General features: G+C 37.5%; 1 protein-coding gene across 1 annotated transcript in view; it reads right to left on the bottom strand.

Annotated features, from left to right (window-relative positions):
- The window catches only part of LOC144448623 (uncharacterized), a 23226-nt gene extending 1543 nt beyond the window's left edge, over positions 1 to 21683 (bottom strand). The window contains exons 1-3 of the mRNA XM_078138901.1: positions 21665 to 21683; positions 21090 to 21196; positions 32 to 173 (exon numbers count right to left, since the gene is read on the bottom strand). Coding sequence (XP_077995027.1) covers positions 32 to 173; positions 21090 to 21196; positions 21665 to 21683 — 268 coding nt within the window. The remainder of the gene's footprint in view (positions 1 to 31; positions 174 to 21089; positions 21197 to 21664) is intronic.
- Positions 21684 to 27415: the final 5732 nt, after the last annotated feature.

Below are 27415 nucleotides of genomic sequence, written 5' to 3' on the forward strand. Positions count from 1 at the left end.
ATAGTATTATGTTGACTGTTTTAATACCTACCGTTTACTGTGTCATCATTACTGTAGAAGTACTCCATCAGTTTCAAAAGCTGCCAAAATGAGATATTGTCAATGTTTTCCAGACTTGTAGTCAGAGTATCTTCATTAGTTTGCTCGTCAGTGAAAGGTCTGCTAGGAAGAAGCTGTTGAAAGTAAAGGTAAATGGTATTTATTCAACAAGACAGCCATCGTAACTCATACCTAAACAAAATGACTCGAGGAGTATAGCATAGCCTGGGACAATCACACACGCTGCATATGAGCACAGGCATGCTCCCCTCACTAAACACAAAACAAAACAAAAGCCAATAACAACCAAACAAACGAACGAAAGAGAGAGAGAGAGAGAGAGAGAGAGAGAGAGAGAGAGACAGAGAGAGAGAGAGAGAGAGAGAGAGAGAGAAGGAACGCCAGCAGACAGCCAATCACTCACTCACTCACTCACTCACTCACTCACTCACCCACTCACTCGCTCGCTCGCTCGCTCACTCACTCACTCACTCATTCACTCACTCACTCACTCAGACAGCTACAGACAGCTACAGACAGACAGACAGACATACAGACAGACAGACAGACAGACAGACAGACAGACAGACAGACAGACAGACAGACAGACAGACATTATCACAACAGAACCACCAAATATTATTATTGGTTTGTGATATCTCATCAACCGTGAACTTGTTAAAGAGATTTGGTTCATAAATGTTAATAGGTAATCAGACCATATACACGCCAATGAATACATTGCACGTAATTTGCCATTATGTATTTTCCCCTACTAAGCACATGGTAAAATCGCACTAGCCGTAACTAAAATGTTATTTATTCAATCAAACAGCCAACAGTTATTGAAAATTGTTAAAATATCAATAATTCTATATTGTATATGTTGGTCACAGTGTACAGAAACACAACATGGTTGACCCACAAGTGATCTGGTACTATTCAAGGTGTACGATATTAAATTGCGAGTAAGTCATTATATCTGACAAAACAGTGTCAAAAATCATTTTGAGTTGCAGCTAGTACAGCTTTGACTACCATGTCAGCACTTTAACGTTATATATAATAATAGTTTCATGTATCCCAAAGTTAGGCACAGTTTGAAACAAATGACACACAATATTTATATCGATTTTTTTTGATAAATTACACTCAGTGTGCCAGGGATGGGGACGTTTGGCGTTAAAAAGACACCCAACTTTCAATGCGAAGATTGAATATGACGCAGTTTGACTGATTGCATTTCATTGAGTTGCATTACACTAGTAGAAAAAATAGTACAGTTTACGACACTTTCCGTACTATAGTTCAGATTGAGTTCAATTCTGTACTTTTATGCTGATGAGGTGGACGTTTCTGTACTTTCCCATTAGCGCCTGTCTAATCGGATTATACTCGATCTGAAAAATAGTTCAGATTGCGAGTCGGAAGTGATTTGAATACATTTGCATTTAGTTCAGAATATATTCATGAGTTCACCCCCATAACCGGGCAGTAAACAAATGAATATTCAAATCTATCTCGCCTGCATGTGATTCAAGGCGTGTACACTAATTGTTTGACCCACAGAAAACTAACAGTAACACTATTTAGTTAGTTAGTTGTCTGTGTTTGACCACATGAAGGCGGAGGGGGAGGGTGCAAAAGAAAAGGGTTACACACATGTACAGTGTATGATATGATGAGAGCTACATTTAATGTACATGTACATACGAACTGACATGTATACGTACATGTACAACTACGCTAGCATGTAAACGTTAGCAAAAACTCTTACTACTACCTCAGACCACTAAAATACTAGAGTGGTCTGAGCTACTACTACTTGCAAAAAGTATTTACAAGCATTTCCATGTAGGTCAATGAAATATCACCTATGTGGGTTATACTTCAATAGTCGGTCAAACAGCGTAAAGGTCTACATTCTACAATGACAGACATGATTGTTCAACTCGGTGCGATCTAAGATGAATTCACGGTGTATATTTGGTTACGTCGCCTTTGAATTGATGATGACGACTCGTCCGACCTAGACTGTTCTGGTCCAGTTTCAAGTGAAAGTCAGAATTATCACGGTGCCATTGATTATACTAACTGTGATGAAACTCGCCCACTCTAGTCTCTATGACTTCATTAGCCCCAAAATGCAAGAACTTAATAATGGTATTGTAAATCGAAGTTCATGCATGCTCTGACTGTCGCCTGTTTTTTGTTTTCTTACATTTTATACAATTTTGAATTGTTAGCTTTGTATTTCCTGCATTAATGTTGAAAACTGGTCTTTTTACTGTGCGTCTTCAATGCGCAGGTAAAATAGTGTGTTAATCTAGCATCGTGAGTACGCGCTCGCTTATGGTTTCGCATACCTTGGACTGCCTGTCATTCAGTATTGTTTTAGCCTATTTATTTCTAAAGAAAAATGGTCTGTAAAGGGACTGCTTTAGTTGTCACAGTGCCTTTGTGGATTTATAGATCGATTTATGACAAGTGAGTCTACCTATTTTTTTTCCGACCCACTCAGTCAAGGAGTGCGATACACCAATCACCGTGTATTTAGCTTTGTATACAGTGTATGGATAATAGCAAGTTTCGGGACTGAAAAATCATAAATTGTTTGTTAGACTTATTTTTTATTCAATGTAATCTGGGTTGATTGGGAATTTTCAGATATCAGGATTTAAACCTCGGATTTCAACTCAGAAAGGCTATATTTTTTGCCTCAGTCTGAATTATATTAGTAGAACTCTCACCAACGTTCCCAATGTGAAGTGATCTGAAAGTTGGTGAGAGGTCCTCACGTTGGATTGCAGCACTGCATGTTCTTGCCGAGAAGATAAAGAGGTGTAGTAATTATGGTTTAAAACTGACTTTTACAAACGCCAGTCGTGTAGGGTCTATGATTTTTTATGTTGTGGATGAATGCGGCACTTTGATCTGAACCTCAGACCACTATAATAGGAACAGACTAGAATCGCTTTTTGTTTTAGGTGTAAATGGGGCTCTAAACCCATCTTCTCTGTCGTGCATGGTTACCCTTCAAACCTGCTTCAAGCCGAACGTTGTGCAAAACGATACTTCGTGTCTTTACGGGTTTTTTTTGCAATTGTGTTTTAGTGGCCTGAGTCTGAACAAGTGTTCATACAGTACAGCAAAGTCCCACCAACAAAATCCATAGCAATAGATGCAGGAAAACCTCAGTATGGGCGACGGTGAAATCATGGTGTTAATTCTAAAACTTTTGAAAGCAAGAACATATGTTTGTGCAACTTTTGTATTAAAAGCATACCATTCCAATTCAAGGACAACGATTTTGTTCAGAAATGGTGGTAGGACTATAATCCTTCCTACCTCCTTCCTTCCTACCTCCATAGTTCAAAACCGCTGATCGTAACTGCATGGTACAGCGCATCTACATTTATTTCTGAGTTCCGGAGGGCATTATTTGATAAGTACCCCATTCGTCCCTGTATTAGATCTTGTATAGTCATAACATTACAAAGATATGTGATTGTTGTGATCATTTCATTTGCTCATTATGTATTCAAGTGTAGTCAAATTTTCTTAGGTGTATGAGCAACTTTACTTCACCAATAAATTCTACTTTCTCACGAGTATTGTAAAATAACATGGCTATAATATGATACTACACAGCACGTTTTAGACGTATTTGCATATCAATGTCATCTTCAAATTTTCTTGAAGAATTCTTCATCCAGATACTCTAACATACCTGCACACCAAATGTCAGCCCATTCAATCGATTAGTTTTGCGGCTGTCATTCATTTTTACTTTGAATTCTTTTATTTACAAAACAAATGACAGTTTTTGACCCCAAAAATGACCAAAAACAGAAAATTGAAAATATCTTGCTGTCATAAACAAATATGAATAGACTTCTCGATAAAATTCCATTTACTCATTGGGAACATCGAACGTACAATGTCAAAAAGTCGCACTGGCGCAAAGTATCATGGGAAAACTTTCTTTGGCACACCTCACTTAGGAAATATAGCCGCAACAAAAAAGTTAATACTGGGATCATGTCTTTTTAAATTTAGCCTTTACCTTATAGAATAGAAGTATCAAAAGTGTATGCACTAACAAGTATCTGTGGTTTGTGCAAACATGCCAAATCGCTGATGATTGTTAAACAACAAAACTTTGCATACCATTGTCATTAATAATTCTACGTTTTACTTCTGAATCAGTTCTAAACACTTACGATTGAAATGATCGTCAACGATACGCTGATTTGTAGTTGAGGGTAATTAAAAATATTTTACAATGACGATTTCGACCATTAGCCGATGGAGGTGACCCCAACCAAACCTGTCACAAGATGTAAACTTGCACACTTTTTGTGTGTCAATATGTCTGTTCTGGTCAGTCTGTTTTGGGAATTTATGGTACACTCACTGTCGCAGTTTTCAGCCAGGGTCACGTTATTCGACGATTACTATTTGGATAAACACTGCAAAAAAGTAACACCCGTCATTGTTGCTTAGACATTTTCCTAGGGTCTTTTTCAACATGATTTATAGTAAGAAGTAACTTTGTTGATGGTGTAGTCACTGAATTTATAACCCTACATCGATGACTTAGTAATTGAACACGCAAATGAATTATCATGAACACTGATCTACAACCGATCCGACCCTGGGATTCGATCACAATTCATGGCGTCGCTTGCCAGTCTATGTCTATGTCTTGGTCACGCAAACGTGAACACTCTGATATCTGAAACACTTCTTTGCTCCAGATACGCACCTTTTTTTCATGGAAAATGTCATATAGTTTGAAGTAAGCTGGGAGAAAATATTAATGAGATATTTGTAGATTTAAATAAGAGTGAAATGATAGTCAAGTGATTTTGAACCATCTCCGTGTATTTTGCTTTAGCGAAAACACTGACAACTACTAGTATGTGATCGCCCGGTCGTCAAATTGCAAAGAACAATGAAGAACAGCTGAACACCTTCCTGTGGTCATCTGTTCCTTTCCGTACCGACTCTCAATTGTTTTGCTGCGTTTACTTGTATATCTTTAATAACAATAGTTTTTTAACTAACACCAATGTTCTTCCACTTTCTTTGCTTTCAAAATCAGTCACTTACTGTTGTAGCCAGTCAAAGACAGCCATCCTCAACTGGAAACACACCATGACAACAAAGATATACCAGAAAGTCGTGACGTTTTGAATCATATCATTCGGCCCCCAACCCTGTTTTTGACAATTAAAAAATGCTCTACTACCCATCACAGCCAGTATCAATCAGACTTTTTCCATATATTATATTCCACCCTAACTTAACCCATATGACCGCCCCATTTATAACTCGTATGTCCGGACATGAACATGATTGGCTTTTCGCTGACCAAGGGGTATGAGACCATATGTGGAAGTGGGGGATAAGCTTATCAAATATGACCGTAGTTTCATGTAAATTAAAACTTATAGTTATGCTTATAGTCGTTACGTTTTCAGTTTATTGTGGTACCCGCTTGATGCTTTCTCTGAAGATGCCGACGGGATCAGTCTAAAATTCAGTTCTGGTGTATAAACTACAATGTATCACACATATCATGACTCTCACTATCCAATCCATCGGCTATACACTGGAGAACACAAGGACTATACTGACTGTTTTCTATCCAGCACGAAATAAATTGAGAATACGTGGAACTTATATGTACATGAACAGTAGCTCCGACAACTCTGACAAGTCTCTATATACCCCACCAGGCCTCTTTGCTGGAGTTCGCGGAGCGTGTGTTGTCAGTGCTAATCTCGTCTAGTTCCTATCACCGTGTTCCTAAACAGTATCGTTACCATTTACACCTCCACTCACTAAACTTGGTTTAGTCATAGAAAATAGAGAGGACCCTCTCTATTGTCTATGGTTTAGTTAGATACCAATTGGCATCTGGACTAGAGCTAATCACGAGTCCATCACAACGTGCATGCATCATTTTCTGATGTCCGCATTTGATTTGGACATTGAAGTAAATGATTTTACATTTCTGAGTCTCATTCGGTATTTTTCCACTGTTCTATATGTGGTAGCTACTACTTTTGGCACAATAAAAAAAAAGATGTTACGAAGACGAAAAAAAATATAATCGAGATGCACGATAAACATTTTTGGAAAAAAAGTCACATAAATGACTGCAGTATCCATATTTTTAATTGGCATGATTGAAGACTTTAAAAAATGAATGATGATAAAAGTGAGATTTTGCCTCAGTGATGGTTTTTCTATACAAGCGATAACATCACGATACCGGGTACTTCACAAACATTATCTCACTGACTTCAAAACCATAGTGACTAAATCGTTTCGTACAATTAGACGGCATGATGTTTTTTACGTCTCGCACAAGCATATACAATGGTACACTTTACCAAATTGTAATAGACCATGTAAATATTACATTGACCGATGCAGATCTTGCTCGCGCAGGTTGGGTAGATTTATATGCTACGTTATGCCTTAGGCCTAAAAAATAACTGTTTGGTTTCTGTTACCCGACCCACCTAGTTTTTCACTGCCGACCCTTAACTTTTTTTTTACGTGTTCTTGAAAAACTAACAAAATCGCAACAATTGTGAAGTCTCACGAGACATAGTGGATGCAGAAACTGACATCAACTTAAAAAGACAATATAAAACTGTTCCTCCAATCTGTAATGGTTGTACATCTAATGGAAAGAAGCCAATAACACAGAGATCATTTGGAAAAAATGGAAAACCAGAATTAGACACTCGCACATGAATAAAAATAAATCTACCTACCCCACCTATTTATTTATTTTGCCTAATCGGAACAACACAATTTTTTTAATAGGCCTATTTCCTAACTCAAGCTTAAATTATTGGACCCTTGTGAACCAAAAATGTGCGAAAATACAACGCCAAAATAGTAACGCTTTGCACGGTTTTCACACTGAGCAATACGATTAGATCATAGACAGTGAAGTTCTCCAGTGTCTCTGGTTAGACCGACAACAATGAAACCGTTAGCGGGATCTCAGAGTCATACTCATTCACATACAATTTTTTATGGCTGTTCACGTTGGTTAGCAACATCTCTGTCTTTGAGTTTGAATGAAATCGCTGCCATTCCCTACAGGAAACTGTTCTATGGAATTACATGCCAGGAGCGCTTTCAATATCATAGAATGTTTTGTTGATCTTTTTTTTTCTTTTTTTCTTTTTTTTTCTTCTTTTTTTTTGGGGGGGGGGGGGTCGACAACTTTTACCAAGACAACCATTATATTAATCATTATAGTAACTACCTAGCATGGCTAATAGCCATACTGAGGTAGAACTGTAGATTGCTAAAATGTTATGGGTTGCTGGTTGTACACAACCTCAGCATATGCCACTTGACTTTCAGGCATTAATAGGTGGCAGAAATAGTCCGCACCAGGGCCGCTGTGTAGTCCGCATAAAAGGGTGACTAAGCCCAGACAATATTGTCCAGACCAGATTTGGAGGTGTGAACGCATTTAAAGCTGACTCGGTTCTAAATCTTGGTGCATATTCATGAGGTCGACACCTAGAAAATGAACCATGTGTACATTTCTTTTGTCTTTTGTTAGTTAATTTATGCGGGTAAACTGTGTCTTCACTAACATTTTCCACTAAAAGTTTCAAAATTGTCTTGTTTTTTGAAGGACTACTATAATAATATTTCACCGCCCTTGCTTTATTGTCATATCAGGAAAGTCAAGAACTTGACAAAAGCTATTCAAAACAAAGTAATCAAAGTTGTAAAACCAAAATGGTGCCGTGGAGAGTTGTGTCTGGTCATGTTCTGATCATGGAAGTATAACCCACGGTCTGATCTAGTAGCAGTATATCAACGACGAATCTACATTACAAACAAACAAACAAACAAACAAACAAACAACACACACACACACACACACACACGGTGATATTAAAAAGCACGCAACACAAAGGTTGGTTCACATCCCTCGCATCAGTACCGGTACCCATTCTACTGAGTTATAAATATAAATCACATTCTCAGCTACAACATTGAACTTGTATGATACAAAAATCTTCAGAATGTGCGGGCCATATTTTCACTACCGGCATTGGCAGTCACCATCACTGCCTTTAAAAAAAATTAATACAGATAAATGGAAGCAAAAACAATCCTCTTGACGGTAGTTTAGTAGTCAGTTATGAATTATGTAACGTTAAATAACGCTATTCAAATATTTCCCTCTATGCCTCCCATATACCGATAGTAAATCTTCAAACATCCATACAGACATGCGGACTTTGCTCCCTACTAGATACATCCATGTTTTACGTTACTTTCGTATTGCAAATTTAGCTGATGATGTCATGTCAAAGCCACGTGGTCTAAAAACCTGAATCTCCGTACATACATTTCGATATGAAATTATTTATCCGTGATGTTTAGAATTTTGGTCGGTCAATATAGTTTCAATGACCAAGTGTGACCCCCACTGATGTCTAAAGTACTAATATCAGTACCTGACCGGCCATGGCCATGGCCTTGTTTTTGTTTTTGATTTTCTTCAATATTCAAATCTACGTAATGTCTGGTTTGTTAGGCCATAAATTCCAAGCATATTTACCATGATATCACAAATATAGACCAGTTACAGAAAGTAATAAGTGTCAGCAAAATACTGTAATATCGACACTGTTTCACGGATTTTAGGGACGCTGGTGCTTGGATTATTTTACGGTTGACATTACCTAGCCAGTAATATAAGGAGTAGTACATGGGTATTTTATCCCTGGACTCTCTGTCTGTTTATATCGAAATGGAATAAGCTGAAACAGTTCTTCTTTGAGCAGGAAATATGTTTTGATTATGGATATTATATATATACATGTATATAATTGCCAACACATCGGCAACGAGAGTAATGACATTGACTATACGTAATATGTAAAGATGTAGTGTAAAATTGGAATACGGTCGTCAGGAACTAGATTAGGGTAGGGGGAGGCTCAGGAGAAAAATTGTTGTCACGGGAAAAAAACGAATTGGGACGTGCGTGAAAATTCGGATTGTCTGAAAGGGGCCCGGAGTCACGTACAAATATTTTGCTCATGAGTTGAACCAAATTTAACTCCAGGAGCAGACGTTTAACAAGCGTATTTTTAAAAGGGTGACTGGCAGAGAATGTGTGTCTCTTGAAGGGTAGACAATATACTCGCGATAGACTATGGGTTTCAGGCCACTGTGTCAGACGTGGTCTTGGAGGAGTCAGTACAATTCCTCCAAGAGTGGTAAGAGGCCAAGCCTGAAATAGACGGGTTTGCAAGTAGAAGTTTACATGCCTTGTCTGTGGTTTACATTGTGCACGCAAAACATCCCACAAAACCGGCCATAACTAAAGCGGCATATCAGTAAATATGAAAAACGTGATCTTGGTAATTTGGATACCAGTTCTGAAAATATTCTCCGGGAAAATAGGTTAAAATGAGCATCAAGATAGCTGCCTATTTCCCATTGTTTATAAATCGTCAAGAGGTTAAGCTATCCACTCAGATGAACCACTCTTTGTCACTTTATAATCTGGCATTATACATGGGATAATTTCCAAAATGTACATGTTTTATCGTTTCATTTTGGACTTTATAGAAGTTGATGACTAAAATTACCTTACCCTCGATGAAAGTTATGAATGCGACTAGGTTTTACCATAGACAGGGTGGAGGGTCTATGGTTTTACCTACTAGAATTAGTTGCGACAAGATTGTAAATGCACATGGGCGAGTTTTGCCAGATTGCTTTATTTCAAGTGATTTGAAAATTGTGAATGGCGGACTTGGCCGTGGTCCATCGAATTGTCGAGTACTACCGTGGTGGCACTAGTCGTTCCTCACTGGAACGGCAAGTGCCACCTTATGGCGATATTTATTGTCTTTGAACCTTTCTCAACAAATAAATCACACATAACTCCCCAAACGCTTCCATTCTAGAAATCCGGTGCCGACCCTAAACCTTTTTAATAAAGAAGAAAAATCAGTAAAATCGAGAAAATTGTGAGTGAAGTCTTGCCAGAAATGGTCATCAACTTAAAAAAGACAATAAAAAAACGCGGTTCTTCCAATCTGGAATGCAGAGCAGATGTCTTTGAAATAGAATTATTTAGTTTGGTTTAAAATTTAGTTGAAGTGGGCACAAAACTTGATTTGGTTCTGACTGTTCTGAATTTAGGGACACGAAATCGTCTCCCTGATGGCAGGAGTTCAAAGTGTTGGGACATAATGTGGCCTTTGTCATTTACCATTTTCCCAGCTTTGTTTTGTACACGAGATGTAAACATTTCATTCAAATTAGTCTACTTTTCACTCAATACTTTACTAAACACATTTACAATTTTGTTCAAGACACTCTTGTAGCTAGTCCCTAGACTACCAAACCAGCACAAAAAAGAAAATGTTAAACCGACTCAAAACTCCGATAGAATGTCTGTAATACCTTGGCATTTACAAAATTTTAGGCCCCTCAATTGTTGTAGACAGTAAACTCTAGATTGACATTTCTTGTTAATGAAATCTGTGTTGGCCTTAACATTTGATTTATTATCCAAGACTGTTCCTATATATATATATATATATATATATATATATATATATATATATATATATATATATATATATATATAGTCACCTGTTCAACTTTAACATTGTCAATAAAAAGGTCGGGCACTACTTTAGGGTTCTTCCTAAAGTCGACCTTTCGTCCAAGTAGTTTTCTTTACACCAAGTAACAAACCTATCAACTTCATCGAAATAAGTACGGTCAGAATTCGACAGGTCAACTAATGCAGAGTTATCAGAATATTTGATAAGTGGATTTGTATCGGTACCTGATGAGCAGTCATTTGTGTAAAGTGTAAATAGTTTGTGTGAGAGTATCGTGCTCTGTGAGGCACCCCTAAATGTTGAATGGAAGGCTGAACTTAATTTTTGGTAGCGAACAAACTGGGAAAGGTTGACAAGAAAATCCATTATCCAGAGGATGAGTTTGGGGTTAACGTTTAAATAACTAAGTTTATGAGCCATCATGTTTGGTTGACTTCTGTTAACGACTGATGAAAAATCAATAACCAATACTCTTACAAATGAACTTGGTTTTTCAAGATGTGTATACGCATCGTGAAGTAATGTGAGAGTTGCATTATCAGTACCTCTATTACTTTAATATGTAAATTGGTATGGGTCAAGGTGTGAATGTTTTTGTGGGTTTTGACAAAGTAAAATACGCTCGAAGCATTTCATCACAATGGAAGTCAGTGCTACAGGACGATGCCTTGGAAGTTTTTAGGGACCGGACAGATGGTAGATGTTTTCCAAATGGTTGATATCGTATGATCATTGTACGACCAATTGAACAATCTACTGGAAACACTAGCTAACTGCGATGCATAGACATTCAGTAACCTACCACATATGTTATCAGGACCCATAGCTTTCCTTATATTTAGTTTCTTAAAAATAGACAACTCGTTTATCACTGATTTCAAATTAACTCTTCTTTTCTTCTTATTTACTCTCAAGATCTAACCCGATGTTATCTATTTCCTTTCCAAATTCGTGAATATCAAAGCGACAGTACATTACAACTTCGCCTCGCCACCACCCTGTGTTGCTTGGCAAGGTGGTAAATAAAACAAGTTTGCCTTTGGGATTATATTAACTGGGATTGTCGACACTGAATAATCCGGTCAATCATGGCACTGCGCTCATTGTATGTCACGGCGTACAAGTATAAACGACGTTCATACTTCCATGACCATAGTTTCTGCGACCTGTCATTTGTTTGACCATAGACACTCCACCTTTGTGGAGGGTCCATGGTTTGATGGGATGCGTTAATTCTGGCAAACTTGTTTGGCAAATCGATCTGACGCAATATAGCTTGTGACCGTGGCATGCATAGCTTGGGTCAAAATCTATAACACCATTAAAGTATAAATAATGTTTAAACTTCCACGATAACTGACAGTATAATTACTCCAAGCACAGACTATTCTCGTGTCAAACTCCGACACGAACTTGTTTTTCCTTGAAGAGTATATCTCGTGAGACCTATGGAAATTATCAAAATCTATATTGTAGTTGAAAAGAGCAAGAATGAAAAGAGGGGAAATTTAAGGGACATCATTTCTATATACACGTGTATTGTGCAAAGAACCCGATATCTTTGACCGCGTTGCCGTCAACCGAGCAATGGTAATATATATATATATATATATATATATATATATATATATATATATATATATATATATATATATATATATATATATATATATATATATATATATATATATATATATATAACTCGGTGAGTATCAATCTGCTAAGACAGTGCTCTATACCGCAGTGGCAGAGCGTAATAGTTTTGGTAGTACTGGAACTCTTTCTTGGGTGTAACTCGGAGTTTCACGCATATTGCGATCATATATATATATATATATATATATATATATATATATATATATATATATATATATATTTAGTCACCTGTTCAACTTTAACATTGTCAATAAAAAGGTCGGGCACTACTTTAGGGTTCTTCCTAAAGTCGACCTTTCGTCCAAGTAGTTTTCTTTACACCAAGTAACAAACCTATCAACTTCATCGAAATAAGTACGGTCAGAATTTGACAGGTCAACTAATGCAGAGTTATCAGAATATTTGATAAGTGGATTTGTATCGGTACCTGATGAGCAGTCATTTGTGTAAAGTGTAAATAGTTTGTGTGAGAGTATCGTGCTCTGTGAGGCACCCCTAAATGTTGAATGGAAGGCTGAACTTAATTTTTGGTAGCGAACAAACTGGGAAAGGTTGACAAGAAAATCCATTATCCAGAGGATGAGTTTGGGGTTAACGTTTAAATAACTAAGTTTATGAGCCATCATGTTTGGTTGACTTCTGTTAACGACTGATGAAAAATCAATAACCAATACTCTTACAAATGAACTTGGTTTTTCAAGATGTGTATACGCATCGTGAAGTAATGTGAGAGTTGCATTATCAGTACCTCTATTACTTTAATATGTAAATTGGTATGGGTCAAGGTGTGAATGTTTTTGTGGGTTTTGACAAAGTAAAATACGCTCGAAGCATTTCATCACAATGGAAGTCAGTGCTACAGGACGATGCCTTGGAAGTTTTTAGGGACCGGACAGATGGTAGATGTTTTCCAAATGGTTGATATCGTATGATCATTGTACGACCAATTGAACAATCTACTGGAAACACTAGCTAACTGCGATGCATAGACATTCAGTAACCTACCACATATGTTATCAGGACCCATAGCTTTCCTTATATTTAGTTTCTTAAAAATAGACAACTCGTTTATCACTGATTTCAAATTAACTCTTCTTTTCTTCTTATTTACTCTCAAGATCTAACCCGATGTTATCTATTTCCTTTCCAAATTCGTGAATATCAAAGCGACAGTACATTACAACTTCGCCTCGCCACCACCCTGTGTTGCTTGGCAAGGTGGTAAATAAAACAAGTTTGCCTTTGGGATTATATTAACTGGGATTGTCGACACTGAATAATCCGGTCAATCATGGCACTGCGCTCATTGTATGTCACGGCGTACAAGTATAAACGACGTTCATACTTCCATGACCATAGTTTCTGCGACCTGTCATTTGTTTGACCATAGACACTCCACCTTTGTGGAGGGTCCATGGTTTGATGGGATGCGTTAATTCTGGCAAACTTGTTTGGCAAATCGATCTGACGCAATATAGCTTGTGACCGTGGCATGCATAGCTTGGGTCAAAATCTATAACACCATTAAAGTATAAATAATGTTTAAACTTCCACGATAACTGACAGTATAATTACTCCAAGCACAGACTATTCTCGTGTCAAACTCCGACACGAACTTGTTTTTCCTTGAAGAGTATATCTCGTGAGACCTATGGAAATTATCAAAATCTATATTGTAGTTGAAAAGAGCAAGAATGAAAAGAGGGGAAATTTAAGGGACATCATTTCTATATACACGTGTATTGTGCAAAGAACCCGATATCTTTGACCGCGTTGCCGTCAACCGAGCAATGGTAATATATATATATATATATATATATATATATATATATATATATATATATATATATATATATATATAACTCGGTGAGTATCAATCTGCTAAGACAGTGCTCTATACCGCAGTGGCAGAGCGTAATAGTTTTGGTAGTACTGGAACTCTTTCTTGGGTGTAACTCGGAGTTTCACGCATATTGCGATCATATATATATATATATATATATATATATATATATAAGAGGTAAGTCATAAACTGAAGGAAAAGTGCTCAATACTGAGAAGTAGAGCTGTATTTACACAAAGTACACAAGTTATGGTACGGAGGCCGTTACGATCTTCAGACGACTAAATAACGGAAATTCAAGTGATAGAATTCGATGCGCGTTGTTGAGTGACATGGTGGAATGATAGAATGTATTTGTTTTCGTGGACGATTTAGTGGACGATCTAGTGGAATTAATCTCTAAAAAAAAAACATGAATCATGGTCTGAGTACTTCACAAATGTATTCAATGCTCAAGTCCAAAGTGATGAAAGTTTCTCGATTTCCATGATCTTATCAGATCCACCTTGATAGACATAAATTCAGGCATTAATGGTGAGATTAATATCCGACTGTAGTCTTTTGGACAAGGTAATTACTTTGATAGTCTAGTTCCTATACTGTATCATTACCATTTATACCTCCACTCAAAGTATAGTCAGAGTCGTTACTCTAGAAGTCTTGAAATGCATGAGATGCAATTTAAAATTCATTTACAGCCACCCACACAGTCATTAACATCATGTCTTTGTTAATAAATCACAAAACTCTAACCAATAACACAGTCCCTCATAAAGTTAGTGTTTATTGGGACAGTAATGTTCAAATGTGGTATATTTGTCAGCCCATGATGCTACTTATATACTGTTTACATCACCAAAACATTTAGGTTTCACTGATTGGGTGAACAACTTTTTGTGCTATTTGAGGGGCTTTTGGCTAGACGTGGTTTAGTTAGAAACCATATTGGCATCCAGACTATTACTTTGAAGGAGATCATTGAAGAACAATAAAAATAAAACTCAAGGTGTGGATATGGGATCAGTGTGGCATTCTACATAGACATTCTCCAACAATTCTTGTAGACATGTTATGTAACCATTTTTTCTTCACGAAAGGCATGTTCCCACAGGAATCAATGGGGTAGGGGTTTCTAACATTGTCTTTTGAAAGTAAATTACATGTATGTCAAAACTAAAATTATTGTATTTACTAAGAGATGAAATTCTTAAGAAAATTGAAAAGTGGTTATTGGTGGTCATAAACTCGACGTTGTTCGCTTTTTATGAATATCTAGGCGTGATTATGTCAAGCAGTGGTCTATGGTATTTAGCGCTTGCAGCTCAAGCGAGTAAAGCAATGATTGCGGTCATGAGTCAACTTGCAAAACTTGGGGACCTCCTAGTCAAAACTAAATTTAAAAGTTTTTGACTGTAAACTATTACCGATATTAAATTATACAGTGGAGATTTTGGGTTTTAATAGGTCTACTGAAACTGAACGTGTTCAAAGTAAATTTCAGTGTTATATTTTGAGTCGTATATAAACATACATGTAGTCTTTGAGTATGGGAGCTACAAAAATGCTTGACAAGTGTTCATTACGGGAAGTAGGCTGAAATGTTTTGAGATTGCTGAACGAGAGCTGCAAAACTTTAACCTCAGACCACTTCTCCTCAGCCCTGGTTCAAGTTCTTAGGTCATAGTGGTGTAAACTACATCTCAGACCACAATTTAGTGACCTGAGACTACATGTACATGTAGGCCCTACCATGGATGTATTAGTCTCACTAATACATCCATGGCCCTACCTACTGGTATATTATGTAACTGCACTTGACGCCAGTGTGATTTCTAACTAAACTGTGTTATTGAAAGAACCGATGTGACGTCATCTGTTTTCTTTGTACCTGACACAATCCTAGCTGCTGTATTTTGGGCATGTTCAAGAGGGACAATGTTTTTAGCTGGCAGCCCATACAGAAGGGCCATTCAGTAGTCAGGTATCGATGATATAAGTGCATGACCAAGGTTCTGACAAACTCCGTTTGTAAGATACTGGCGTATGCGACCATAGACAGTGGAGGGGCCCCCTCCACTGTCAATGATGCGACCTATTGTTCGGGGGTGAAAAAGAACTGATCTACATGTCAACGAGATGTGCTTCTTGAGGTTATAACGGTCATCAATTGTTACACAAATGGTACATGCTGAATCCACTAACTGCACAGAAGACGATCCCATGTTGATGTGGTTCATGAGACGAGGAAGCCTGTTGAACTGAGACGTGATAAGGAGGACCTCGGTTTTGCCATCATTAAACTAGCTTATTTTGGGTCGTTTAATATCATGTGCAACAGTTTCCATAGACAGTGGAGGGGCCCCCTCCACTGTCAATGATGCGACCTATTGTTCGGGGGTGAAAAAGAACTGATCTACATGTCAACGAGATGTGCTTCTTGAGGTTATAACGGTCATCAATTGTTACACAAATGGTACATGCTGAATCCACTAACTGCACAGAAGACGATCCCATGTTGATGTGGTTCATGAGACGAGGAAGCCTGTTGAACTGAGACGTGATAAGGAGGACCTCGGTTTTGCCATCATTAAACTAGCTTATTTTGGGTCGTTTAATATCATGTGCAACAGTTTCCATCTTAGTTACTGTAGTTGACGTATGTGATTGGGGAAATATATTGGTAAATCTGGTTGTCGTCTGCATGTTGTTGCATATTGAGATTTTGATGTCGGATTAGCTTTCCAAGTGGTGATGTGTATAGAGACAGCATACGCGTGTAAGAGTGGACCAAGCACAGGGTTTTGTGACACTCCACACTGCAAATGTTTGGTTTCTGATATGCCTTGTACAGAAATGGACTGTTGTATATCTTTGAGGTATAAAGACTCTAGTCGAATGCCTGTAATACCGAGCTCGGAATAAACTTGAAATTATGCTGGAGTCAGAATTTACGGGGGGGGGGGGCATGAACAAAATTGAGGTTCAAAGGGAGGGGGGCATGACAATTGTGATGGTCTGAAAGGGCCCCCGAATATTCTGCTCATGATTTGAACCAAAATTAAACCTCAGGAGCAGTTGTTTACCAAGTAAATTTACATTTGTATAAGTGTATGCCTCTCTCTCTCTCTCTCTCTCTCTCTCTCTCTCTCTCTCTCTCTCTCTCTCTCTCTCTCTCTCTCTCTCTCTCTCTCTCTCTCTCTCTCTCTCTCTCGTCGCCGTACGTCTCCTTCTCTCTTGCTCTATCTCTCTGTGTGGAGACTTTGTTGAACATTCAAACCACAGGAGCAATCGTTTACCTTGTACTTTGCAAAATTGTTCACTTCATTTACCTACCACACATTTAATTATTAGGCAGCCAATGGCCAAACGAATGTGTGTGTCTGCCAAAATATCTATGTATTAGTTAAAGCGTAGGTAATACAGTTGTAAAATAATTTAATGAGAGTACAATTTGGGTATTGAAGACAATTTTCAAGTACTTTATGGCTTCCAATAATGTGTATGGTTTGAAATATTATGCCGCTAAATGGCCTCCTACATGTCCTTATTTTTCAAACAATTGCCTACTGTGGGAGGGGGACACACCCTCCCCACTAGTTATCGAAGGGGGGTGCCGTTTCTGTCAAGACATAGGATTCAAAAAGAAAACTCTGCTGGTTAAGTTTTTCCAAGTACAGGTTACAGCCCAATGAGCCCACATCCATTTGTAAAGAAATCTCTGTGTCTGATATGTATGGACACTGAAGTTGATTTCCACTGTTAGCTTACAGTGTGTCATATAGTGTACCATACTGTACTTCTCTGACGTGTATGGGGAGGGGGTAATGTATAATTGCATATTAAAATATGTGCAGCCGGGGGGGGGGTATGGACGTCGCCATCTTTCAAGCGCTAAATTACCTGTTAATCGAGATTTGTTTCAAAACATTAGCATGGTTGATAATATATGTGAAAGGGGTAAACTAAGAATGGTTTCTGGGATCGCCTAAGTCAACACGACATATATTGTGGATGGTCTGAGATATTCGATTACGATTCACATCGTCCGATTTCCAATCGTCCCAATATCCATATTAACATTCTTTATCGTTTCAAAATCACAAAAATGCATATGTCGTGGTGGGGTGAGTACCGACTCTAGTTTGGTCTCCGCTCTCTCTCTCTCTCTCTCTCTCTCTCTCTCTCTCTCTCTCTCTCTCTCTCTCTCTCTCTCTCTCTCTCTCTCTCTCTCTCTCTCTCTCTCTCTCTCTCTCTCTCTCTCTCTCTCTCTCTCTCTCTCTCCCGTCTCCCCCTCTCTCTCGTCTCCGTATCGAAACTTATTCAGTCATAAAATCATCAGGTTTCTGACAATTTCCAATACCTGTTACAAGAAAGACTGCAGTACAAGAATATTTGGTTAGCTACATGTATTACATCTGATGCCTTATACGTGACACGCACGATAATTGTCCAGTTTGCATCAGAGGGTGTGCCTCGCCTTCTGTACATGTGCCGTACGTCTGGCTTGTCTGTCAGTGTCACATTTTGCTTCCCCTCTTCAGTTTTCTCAGATGTTTTAAGAATTTAAACATAGTCAGTGTCTGATCGACAAAAATTCTTTCCACTGAAGTTTAGAAAACATTTAGTGCAACTCTACGTAAACGTCATGTTGATGCATCATACATCATCATGAGACGTCACATTGACCTCACACTTCGCTTCGCGCTTCCTTCAACGTCCGGTCGTTATGAAACTAGTTCGAAGGCTTTCGCTAGCGATAGCGTGGCCAGTCTTGTTTTACTGCGTAATCGTCTAATGTTTTCCAAATAATTATGAATTAATTTATCTTTTTGTTTACACTTTGGGTATTTTACTTGCTATTAGAACTCCCGGGCAACTCATATTTAATTTTCCAACCTTAGAATTTGTTCAATGATCGTCAGGTTTGAGTACTTTCCTAAGCCGGTCCCACAACTGTTATACTTATAAGTTATAGCTGGGCGTTGTGACCGGTAACCGGCTATTATCTACATCACTGCCTACTAGGTACGTCAAAAACACACCGTTCGCACATGTGAGCCTGATTTTAGGCAAAATATCGGGCTATTAGAGTGCATACAGGCCCTTTTGTTCGCTTGTATTGTTTGCATTTGGTATTTGGCATTTCGCACGTTGTTTATTTGCACCATTCACAGTGTCTTATCATGCTTTGTGTAACTTGTAAGCCTAATCGACAACTGGGCCAACGGTTTTTACTAGACAAATTTGAAACAAATTTTGCGTCAGTTTGATGGTAAACCTGCTATATTGACTACCAAACTTAGTTAACCCCAGTTATTTTTACTCATGTTGCATCACCATATATTTAGAAAGAGTATATATGAAATATGAGAGCCATGTGAAACTTCTTCAGTGCAAAATGGGATGAAGATATGAGGGCAAAGTCAGTGCTCCTTATAGTCTCGCTGCCAGACTCGAGACTATCGTCCCTAATCTGTTTACCGAGCGGCGCAGCCGCGAGAAGAGCGGGACCAGTCCCCCTCTATTCTCGCGGCTGCGCCGCTCGGTAAACAGATTAGGGACGATAGTCTCGAGTCTGGCAGCGAGACTATGCTCCTTACAGCAGTTTGTTTTTCCCGCATATGCATACATTACCCATAATCCTTTTAAGTATTCTGCAGATATCTGTGCAATGTGCACTCATGACTCATGAAAATCTGGAATGCACTGATCGAAGCCAATTGTACAGTTATACTATAAAAACAGGAGTTATGAGTATAATTGAAATAAAACAAGAGAATAAGAGATGAGGGCCCTCAGAATCGTCACGTAGAGTGATATAACAGTTACATGGATGCCGGGCATGTACCCATAGGTACGGGCCCGGGGGGGGGGGGGTTCTGCATGCCGAACGTCATTAAGTATTTCCTTTACTTTGGTGCTCATGATCGTAATTTGGATGATGCCCAAGATATTTGAGGCGTGAATACCTGTTGTTCTTCTAAAGGCTTGTTTATTACTGTGAAGATCACACCCTAACACTTAATTGTTCTATAAACGACACATGGGCAAGAATACTATTCCCATAGAGGTTAGTCTAGTTAATTCCTGATGGACCGTATTTCGTTCAGCGTTACGTTGTACATAACACGGTCAGTCAGAAACTATAGACGACATGGACGACATGGATGCCATATAATATTCCCAATAGTCACTCAATTTTACTTAGCTAGAAATAATGTCCACAGACTCAAATCTGTCAGCACGTCTCTACTGTGAGTTTGTTGACGCTATTGGCCGGTCAGGTTTGTTAAGAAGCTCCATACACTAGCAATATTTGTGGCCCAATTTTAAACTATTATTGGAAACGATTGTCATGTCATCTAAATCTGTATTACTATGCATCAAACGCGTAGAAATGTGAAACACGTTTAGTGGTGGCGGTATGTAGTGCATAATGAAAAGGCGTACTACGAACATTTATTTCAAAATGAGCCCTGTGATATTACAATCTACGTACGTCCTAACCATGTAGTTCATATCATAAGCCTGCTTATATACATACATATGTATCGAATACACTAGCTACACGTATAGCGTTTATGTACGTATTGATTGCAAGCACGGTAGATTTGAATATTCATTTGTTTACTGCCCGGTTATGGGGGTGAACTCATGAATATATTCTGAACTAAATGCAAATGTATTCAAATCACTTCCGACTCGCAATCTGAACTATTTTTCAGATCGAGTATAATCCGATTAGACAGGCGCTAATGGGAAAGTACAGAAACGTCCACCTCATCAGCATAAAAGTACAGAATTGAACTCAATCTGAACTATAGTACGGAAAGTGTCGTAAACTGTACTATTTTTTCTACTAGTGTTAAAACAATAATTTTTTAAAACAAAAATCCTCTACATACCGCCTGCCCAAGTCTTTTACCAATAATTGTGTGTGGAACTGCAAATTTATCTCCTCTCTGTGCACCAGCTGGACTGCAGTGAAGTTCATTAGGCGTGGCACCGTGGGCTGTACACAATTAAAAACATAAATCATGATAATCACGTATGATGAAGGCTCGTCTGTGCGCAGATTAAGTTACAAAATTTTATTCTGTACCAAACTACTTGGACAAGAATCCGAGCTTTCACCCTGAATCCTCGGGACTTCTGCACGAATGTGAAGTCAGATTGTTTACGCATGCGTGAATCCAAAATTTGGTCCTATGTTTACTGTAGTTCTGTGTTTGTCGTCGTAGCACCTGAAAGGTGTGTGTGTGGGGGGGGGGGGGTGTGGGCCGTTCGATCGTTTAAAATGTGTAAAAAATAAATGTATGTGCACGTACATATCCATGTTCGTGATGCTTTCAATTCAATTAACAGTCTAGATGATTTAGAAGTGAAACTTGAAATTAATGTCAGAATGAAACTATGAACCATTTCTTTTATTAATCTTCATGAATTTCAGGGAAAGAATAATAATTATTTGTCCAGATACGCATTTGTGAGATCGTCATCTTATAATCACTAACGTTGTAATATTGTGTAACCCTACCGTAGAGGGCGTCTATTATGTACACTGTTTTGCTAGATTAAATTAAAGAACATGATTAATATAAGAGTCGGTCGGGGCATTTTGGACAAAAACAATGTTTCAAACAATACACATCAACGATATGCTAGGTGGTAACGGGACAAATGCCCCCCCACCCACGGACAAATACCCCCTAACAAATGCCTACGGTAGGACTAAGGCTCACGAGTTAACCAAGAAACACGTTAAAGCCATGTTTTTTAGTGTTACTTAGCATTTCTACTATACTGTGATTGAATGACGTGATTTCAGGTGGTGTACTTAAAATTAAAAATACGGTTTTATCACTCAGTATTTATGCATTCAGATTCTAGAGTTCTACACAAATTGTTGCCGATTTCGAGAATCGTCATGTGCTTGACTCAAGTTTTAGAGGGGAATAGCCCACAACCTCCAGTTTTGAATATTATAGTAATATTTAGTATTTATGCAATCATATTCTGGAGTTCTACACTTAAGCAATTCCTATTAACTGCCTTATTTAAAAATCAAATCCCGTGTTTATCACACATTATTGTTTGTATTTTTCTTTATTGTCATCATAATTTCAGTCTAATAAAATGTGTATGTGCATATAACAATGACTGTATTTGAGTTAAGTCATTTTTAACATAAGTACACCACCTGAAATCACTTTATAAGCACGCTTTTGGTAATAATACCATAAAAATGATAAAATCAAAGCATGCCATATTTGGGCGAATTCAACATTTATGGAACATGTTCTGTCTATTCATTCCTTATACAATAAAAGTGATAAAACCATATTTTAGGTAATGCCAGTCCTACCGAGGGCGTTTGACCGGGGGCATTTGTCCTACGGGAGTGTTTGTCGGGGGCGTTTGTCCGAGAACCATGCTAGGTAGGATATCAGAGTTATAATTGATATATTTTTCATTTTCAGTTTACTAACAAGGGAAGGAAGTAAATTCATGATTTGTACGTAATGAAGCGGGTCCTGTCATGTCATATCTGTATAGCACAGGTATCATAAATAAACACGTATTTCTCCATCTTGATGTCACTAACTCTCAAATGGAGCGCGCCCCTTACGGCCTTCATTGTAAAGTGAATTCCACAGTATGGTAACTTTTTACAGTCGGCGTTGCTATTATACCACTGCCACAACGCATACTGTCTTTGACTTTGATATAAAATAGCCCTGTCTGCTGCCCTGTCTGCTACCCTGTCTGCTAGTGTAATGATGTCACAAAGACACTACAATAAAGGAAATATATGTATCTATGTATCTATCCGTCAACTTCAAAGATTGAAACTTCAGATAGATTGACAATCCAGGCAAAAAACAAAACAAAAAAAACCTTACTATTGACACTCATTGTATCCAAGGACCGTGTCTACTTGTAGCTTTAAATTTAATTTCTATTTAGTTACATCTTATACTATTTAATAACATATTCGCATAAATATGTGTGTGTGTATGTGTGTGTGTATATATATATATATGTGTGTGTGTGTGTGTGTGTGTGTGTATGTGTGTGTATGTGTGTGTGTGTGTGTGTGTGATATCAACGAACTACAAATATTACTCACGGCATATAGGCAATCCTTGTCTTTGCCTTCCTCTTCGAACAGCCTCGGTTTGACCAGAAAGGCATATGAAGGCCACAAAAATAACCATCCAAATAAACGAACCACTAATCGTCATCATACTTATAATTTTGTCTGAACAAAAAAACACAAGTTAAAAAGGTTCTGAGCATTTGTATCGATTTTATGATATGTTACAGATACATAGATAGATAGATAGATAGATACATACATACATACATACATACATACATACATACATACATACATACATACATACATACATACATACATGTACATACATGCACACACACATACATACATACATACATACATACATACATACATACATACATACATACATACATACATACAAGCGAGCGATTTTCAGAGTCATCTGCAATATCTGGATTTCATTCTTAATTTCTTAAAAGATTAGTCTACGAATACATATCTTCAGAATGTAAATTAAGAATTGATGAATTGTGGGCAATGACGTCATGGACGCTTGACGTTGCGTGTTTATACAAGGTTAAAACCAAATGTCTATATATAATTCACAAAGACTCGATAACAATAAGTGAGTTACTAATGCCTCAGGCTACATTTATATACGGTAATGGAATTTCCTGGCGTGAAAGAAAATACGAGAAAAGCAACGTTTCCACACATACATGGTGAATAAAGATACTCTGGTAACATACTATGGTATGTTTAGATGTATTTACATTTAATACGACGCCCAAAATAACCCATGCTAAGACAGTGCTCTATACCGCAGTGGCAGAGCGCAATAGTTTTGGTCGTACTGGACCTCTTTCTTGGTTGTAACTCGGAGTTTCACGCATTGCGTGATCATCAGACACCTGCAGTTGTCTGATGATCGCGCAATGCGTGAAACTCCAAGTTACAACCAAGAAAGAGTTCCAGTACTACCAAAACTATATATATATATATATATATATATATATATATATATATATATATATATATATATATATATATATATATATATATATATATATATATATATATATATATATATATAACCTTTTTCGTTCTTGGGAATTTTTATTTCACATCACATACGTTTCAATCAGTTACCAAACACACCTTTCATTTGCACAAGTCGCAAAACACATTGGGTATCTTTAATTCACAGCTTCCTGTTTCCGTGTGTACAAAGAAAGTAAAAGCTCTGTTGCATCTCGCACGAAGAATCTACAAAATCCGTTATTCACCCTTGCCTTTCATTAAAATGTTGCGTCTTGGAATCCCCATATCTCACATACATAACGTATTAAAGATAGTTAAAACAGACAGAAACAGAAAGAGGAACACAGATAGACAGAAAGGCAAGCAGGCAGGCAGATGGACGGACTGGTGGACGGGCGAAGACATACATACATACATACATACATACATACATACATACATACATACATACAGACAGACAGACAGACAGACAGACAGACAGACAGACAGACAGACAGACAGACAGACAAACAGACATACAGGCATACATACATACATACATACATACATACATACATACATACATACATACATACATACATACATACAGACAGACAGACAGACAGACAGACAGACAGACAGACAGTTGAATATACTGCAATCCTTCTAGTCTGAGCATTTCAAACGTAATTACCAAATCCAAAATATCTACTAGTGCGACTTATTTTGTATTAATAAAATCATTTAACTCTGTGTGGAGAGGGCCATCGTAATCAGATTAATATTCGTTTTAAAGTGAGATTTTGTGAAAAAACTCATTTCGCCGTTCCTAATTAGGGAAACCATGTAAGTAGGGCAATCATGGTTCTTGAGTACTAACCAATTTCAAATTACCACTAGTATCACAATAGGCACTTGTTGATGTTCATATCATTCAAAGATTCTAAATAGGAAATTGGATCGGTGCGAAGAGATTTTATATCGTTTCTGAGGTCACACAGGTTGCAAGTGATTTGCGCGGGTAACGAGCTGGAAAACTGGAAATGTGTTTTGTGACTTGTCGATGTTTGACCTTGACAACAAGGTGACACAGGAGCTTGGAAACTTCCGAATTACAAAATGATACCACACTCCTCAATAGGGACACGAACGCATACGGTACATATACTTTGATACGCATTTTATTTTCAAAATTCAATTTATCCATATAAATATTTCCGACATATGCTCCTGTCGTTAACTTAGCACCAACAAATCCAACAATTTTTTTTTTATCGAAATTACGTCTTCTCTGGTAACCAGACTGTTAGGGTATGCACGTTCAGTATCTTTTTATATATAGTGACAATTTTCACGAAAGGGGAATATTAATGATGACGCTGTCCTACATACGGCATCATATCCTCAGATATGGTATACACATTTGGTAGGTATATTAAGTGTCAGTCTTTAAAAGTGATCATTTTTAGGAAATGCATTTTTATTTTCATACATTCACTTTCTTCGTCTTGTTTTGATCGATGGATATGGTACAAAGTCTGTTATTCCTTTTTTTCTGAAATGCCATGGATATAGTAAAATGATTTTAATTAATCTTTCCTGTACATTGACCTTGTAGATAGGGTAGATTGTGCCATAGAACAGCACCACTATATTGAAATGCCCGTTTCCCATATTCAGTTTTAATTGTAGGGATGTAAATGTTACCTTTACCGGCTTGCCTTGTGTTATGAAGATCAAATACATCTCTTTATCGTATAGCTATATCCCCAATGGGGTACCGCAGAATACAAGACTTACATTTTGGTACATCTGGTTTGTTGGAATCACTTCCAACAATAGACCTGACAGGGCTGAGCTATCCCAACTTCAGATGACCGTTTCACATATTATTTGACTGTTCTGTTCAAAAAACAATTATGATGCGAGGAGTAAAAATATGATATGTAGAAATTTATCAAATATACTTGATATATTCTTAAATTTTCATTGGTTGCACAAAGATTGTATGTTCTCTCCAAGCTCTCCTTTTCAGATTTCCATCAACAGAACACAATGAGTACAATGCAAAGTGATAGTTAATATTCATACAGTTATGTTTTAGGGGAGTCAGTTGCTTTAGGAAAGGAACTTGTTTAAAAGTAATATCTCCAAAGTGTGGTAAATGTTCAGTAATGAATAAATGTAAATAAATAAATGTGAGTAAATGAATTTACTCACTCGCAAAATAATTTTTAAAAAATCACCATCATCAGTGATGCCTCTGGGTCTGAGAGATTCATACACGGCACACGGTGAATGGTATACATAAATCAAAGTTAAGTTTTGTTTGAAAAAAACACACAACCGTGATGGGGGGGGGGGGGGGGGTTAAGAAGACAATATGATGGTGATCGTACAGGTGGATCTCCGTTATGTGACAGGTTTAGCAAGGGTGGATAAAGCAAATTTGTATGCAGTGAACAGGATGATTTATTGATAAAGGTTTTAAAATTCAAAACAGAAAATTACTCTCTTTTCCCTGCTTCATTTCTCCGCCTTATCGAAACCATGTTATTATAATGTTACTATTTCCTTGGTGGGTAGATCACGATTAATGTGTATCTGGGGTCAAGATCTTCCTAGTTATATACAGACATATACATACGTTATACCTACGTCACCTTTCCAACGATCTCTCGTCAATCATTCCTTATCAACTGAAGTAGTCTTTAAAAAACCCATGCTATAATTTATAAGGGTCATTTCCCGTAATAATAACCGAATGTGAGAGAATGACAAGGTTAAAAACAGGTCTCGGCTAGGTATTGAAGTGCGACATTAAGTTCAGTAGCTTCGCTAGCAGTTAATTGAAGCCTGTATTCTCTCCAAAGTTAATGGTGAAATAATAGGTGATAAAGATGGGACATAAAATTGTCTCTAGATCTAGTAAGCATGAATCTCAAGTATATATTTTGTCTAAAAATGCCCTTCTTAGAAGAGTTCGTTGTTCATTTAATGGAACTAATGAGAATCATCTTCACAATTAATTGTTTTATCGTATTTTAAATAGTACGTATTTGAAAAGCATATGTTAACAGATTTGAAATTCTAGAGTCGTATTATTACAAAAACAGTCTTATCTGCAAA

This window comes from Glandiceps talaboti, chromosome 17, assembly GCF_964340395.1.
Source record: "Glandiceps talaboti chromosome 17, keGlaTala1.1, whole genome shotgun sequence".
Lineage (NCBI taxonomy): Eukaryota > Metazoa > Hemichordata > Enteropneusta > Spengelidae > Glandiceps > Glandiceps talaboti.